Raw genomic sequence first — 4,466 nt, 5'->3', positions numbered from 1 at the left:
CCACAGAAGTTGTAGCTTTTGCTTCTTGGTGTGTGGTGACCTGTGAACTATTTGACTGAAGTAGTTTGAAGTGCTGTGTTTCGGTTTTATATGCATATTTTGTCTGGACATCTTGGGATTTTAAAACTTTGTATGGCTTCCATTCACCATGAACTTGTGTTTGTTTACCAAAATCTGGGTCTATATAGCCTTTAGGTTACAGATGGTAGTGCATAAATAATAAAGAGGATAAAAATATAGAAAATATTTTTACTATATATGTGAATATATATATAATTATTTTTAAAGAGGCAGAAGGTTCTATTAGGGCTCTAATAGAAGAAATTGCACAATTCTTCCATTTTCAAACAGCATGTAATGCAGGAATGAAGAAATTATATTCAAGCTTTCTGGGTAGTGTAACTTGTGAGAAATTGATTATCATGATATGTTAAAGTGATTTAAAGCTATATTTAGCCCAGAGTGGCCTGACAAGTGATTTTGTTTCTTGTTTTTGCTCATTTTCAATAGTCTTCTTTAAATAATTCAGATACAACAATAATCATAGAATCATCAGGCCTGGAAAAGACCTTCAAGGTCATCAAATGCAACATTTGATCAACCACATCCTGGCATTTAGACCATTACACATCCGATCATTTCTTGAACACTTCCAGGGATGGTGACTCCACCACTTCCCTGGGCAGCTTGTTCCAGTGCCTGATCCTTTCAGTGAAGAAATGCATCCTGATGTCCAACATGGACCTCCCATGGCATAGCTTGAGGCTATGTCCTCTCCTCCTGTCAGTAGCTGCCTGAGAAAACAGGCTGATCCCCACTTTCAGGTAGCTGTAGAGAGTAAAAAAGCCACCCATGAGCCTCCTTTTCTGCAGGCTAAAAATCCCCACCCCCTCAGCCTCTCCTACAGAACTTACTCTATGCACCCTCTACCATCTCTGTTGCCCTTCTCTGGACACACCAGCACCTCAGTGTGTTTCTTTTAGTGAGGGGCCCAGAACTAGACACAGGAATTGAGGTGTGGATTCACCAAGTACAGGGGCATGGTCACTGTCCTCGTCCTGCTGGCCACACGATTGCTGGTACAGGCCAGGACACCATTGGCCTTCTTGGCCCCCATGGACACATGGCTGGCTCATGTTCAGCTGCTGTCGACCAGCACGCCCAGGTCCTTCACCTCTGGGCTGATTTCCAGCCCCTCCCTCCCCAGCCTGCAGCTCTGTAGGGGTTGCATTCCTGCCCTCCAGCAGATCACCTTGGTGTCATTTGCAAAGGGACTGAGGATGCACTTGATCCCCTCACCCAGATCATGAATAAAGATGTTAAACAGGACCAGCCCCAGCACAGGTCCCTGGGAAACACCCCTGGTGAGCAGCCACCAGCTGGATACAGCACTGTTCACCACCATTCTCTGGGCCCGGCCATCCAGCCAGTTCCTAACCCAGTGAATATGCCAAGCTGCTGGGTGCCAGCTTTTGCAGGAGTGTGCTGTGGGAGACAGTGTTAAAGGCCTTGCTGAAGTCCAGGCAGACACATCCACAGCCTTTCCCTCATGCTCTAGATGGGTCACCTTGTCATAGAAGGAAATTAGGCTGGTAAGTAAGACTTGCCTTTCCTAAACCCATGCTGGCTGGGCCTGATCCCCTGCTTGTCCTGTACATGCCATGGGAGCACACTCAAGAAAATCCATTCCATAACTTTTACTGGCACCAGGTTTAGCTGTCCTTACATATTCTTACCAACCTTATAAATAACATGTATCCATGGGTACTGCTTCACGTTAATGAGATAAGATTGTGTTTGAAGGAGAATCTTTTGTCTCCATTAAAGCAGCTGTTAGTGTGGCTGCATACCTGGGTGAATCAACTAATCATTTCATTAAACAGAAGTCCTCTTAGGTATGTTAATCAAAAGCATGCTGATCACAATTTTTTCAAACAACCCGCCTGAAACCTAAACAAACAAACCACTTCAAGGCTAATAAACCAGTCTTACTCTGATATATAAGCTATGCTTTATTAAAGAGGATTAAAAAGAAAAAGAAGATCTGAGGGAGATTTCATCAGCATTATGCATATATTCCTTTAGCCATCTCTGGTGATGTCATCTGAATGGTTAATGCTGCCTAAACATAGTTATTTGCTGCATTATTTTGAATGTGACAGGAAACACAAGCTTTCTGCTCTGAACTGCATCTTCTTAGGTGAGAAGATGGTGGATACTGAGCACTGAAACAAAGCCCTTCTTATTAAATCCCAGAAGCAAGCTGAGGGGGTTTCTATGTGCTTCTTGACTTCTATGAGCAAGCATACAAGCAGAAGCTGAACAGAGAGTTTTAAAAAGGAGAGGTTGAATATATAACACTGTCAGTGAAGAGCTTCATAGACAGCTTTTTCAGAGAGAGGTAGATCAGTGTATTAAAAAATGAGATAACTGGCTTTAAAACTTCATAGGTGTGGTTTAAACCCAGCAGGCAACTAAGTACTATGCAGCTGCTTGCTCACTCTCTCTCCAGCAAGATCAGGGAGAAAATCAGAAGAGCAGAAGTAAAAAACCTTATGGGCTGATAAAATAACAGCTTAATAGGTAAATCAAAAGACACATATACAAGCAAAACAAAACAAATAATTCCTTCACCACTTCCCAGAGGCAGGCAGGTGTTCAGCCATCTCCAAGAAAGCAGGGTTCCATCATGCATAACAGTAAGTTCAGAAGACAAATACCCTCCCCCTTGACTCCTTCTTCTTCATCCAGCTTTATATATTGAGCACGATACTACAGGGTGTGGGATTCCCCTTGAGTCCACTGAGGCCAGTTGAACTGACAGCGTCCTGTCTTCTCCCAATTCCTTTTGCACCCCCAGCCTCCTCCTAGTGGTGTGGGTGAGAAGCAACAAAGGCCTTGGCTCTGTGGAAACCCTGCTCAGCAGTAACAGAAAATGCTTTATATTACCATCACTGTTGTAAGTGCAAATCCAAAACACAGCCCCATACTAGCCACTGTGAAGAAAACTACCCCAGCCAAACTCATACAATTTATGTCATGCTGTAGTCCTACATGATTTAATAGAATCTCATTGACACCCCCTATTCCCTCTCCATCCTTTGATATAATACACAGATATAATTCCCTTAGTCTACGGACACCCCCTGCAAAAGCCCACCAAATGCTAACATATGTCCATAGAATGTCAGCTGAATTAATTTCAGGGCCCATGAGCCGAGGCTCTGTCTTTTCTGCTGGCCACTCAGGACAGGACAGGAGAGGAGAGGTGATGTGCTGTGGTACTGTGGCCTAGAGCCAGCTCAGGTGAAGTCACTGCTGCATTTGCACTGTTTATTGTAAGACTTGTCCTGCATTGGTTCATGTGGCTCCTATTACAGTAATTCCTGTAAGCAAAACTCAAATAATGGTTTACAACAATTTAAAGGAATTTTGTGCCAGACTGAAGGGTTTAAGAGTGTAATGAACTCCTCACCTTGCTTCTAGCCTGGCTAGAAACAGGGGTTCCTGCTATAGCAATTAAGGGTCCACCATGGACCTCCCTGGGATGCAGAAGGACAGCCTGCCTGACCATGGCCTCACCATGGGCTGCAGGGGAATCTCTGCTTCATCACCTGGCCCACCTCCTGCCTCTCCTTCTTCTTCAGGGAAAGGGCTTCTCACACTCTTCCCCTGTACTGTGGACTCATCCAGAGGTCACAGCCCCTTTGGCTCAAGTTCATACTGGAATTCCAACCTGTCCAGTGCAGCAGACAGCTCCAATGCCCTGGCCACCTGCCAGCCCAGGCGTACTGTGGCTGTTATCAAAATGTTCCCAGGCACAGCTGAGTGAGATAAGAAGCACAGCACTACAGCAAACAGCCACCAACAAGCACTGGATTGCAATACAGCGTCACGCAAGTGACCCCTGTGGGCAAGGACTGCAGCCTGCTAATTAATAATTTAACAGCCATAACAGCTGAGAGTTTCATCTAGCACATTCCAATCTAGTCTATCATAATCTGAGTTTTCTGAGCCCCCCATTGGGTCCAAAGAAGGACTGTTGTGGTTTAACTCCAGCCAGCAACTAAACACCCCATAACTACTTGCCCACACCTCTGTAGTGGCATGAGGAAGAGAACTGGAACAGTAAAAGTGAAAAAAACTCATGGGTTGAGATAAAGACAGTTTAACAGAAAAAGTAAAAGTCACAAAAAGAAGCTATGCAAAATAAGGAATCAATTCATTGCTTCCCATAGGCAGTCAGGTCCAGGAGAGCAGGGCCCCATGCTGTGTAAGGATGCCTTGGGAAGACAAATGCCATGACTGAACTTCCTCCACTTTCTTCTTCTTCTCCCAGTTTTATATGCTAAGCATGGCATCACACAATATGGGATAGGGATATCCCTTGGGTCATTTGGGGTCAGCTGTTGCAGCTGTGTCCCCTCACAATTCCTTGTACATCCTCAGCCTCCTCACTGGTGGTG

At 44.8% G+C, this 4,466-nt stretch overlaps 1 protein-coding gene across 1 annotated transcript in view; it reads right to left on the bottom strand.

The window, feature by feature from the left end:
• Nucleotides 1-1,117, bottom strand: part of LOC102040902 (E3 ubiquitin-protein ligase Topors) — a 34,351-nt gene extending 33,234 nt beyond the window's left edge. Inside the window, exon 1 of the mRNA XM_014308782.1 lies at nucleotides 1,028-1,117. Within this exon, the coding sequence (XP_014164257.1) occupies nucleotides 1,028-1,117 (90 nt within the window). The remainder of the gene's footprint in view (nucleotides 1-1,027) is intronic.
• Between the last annotated feature and the right edge of the window lie 3,349 nt (nucleotides 1,118-4,466).

This window comes from Geospiza fortis, unplaced genomic scaffold, assembly GCF_000277835.1.
Source record: "Geospiza fortis unplaced genomic scaffold, GeoFor_1.0 scaffold203, whole genome shotgun sequence".
Classification (NCBI taxonomy): domain Eukaryota; kingdom Metazoa; phylum Chordata; class Aves; order Passeriformes; family Thraupidae; genus Geospiza; species Geospiza fortis.
Note: the sequence above shows the minus strand (reverse complement) of the source record. Positions and strands in the feature narration are given on the sequence as shown.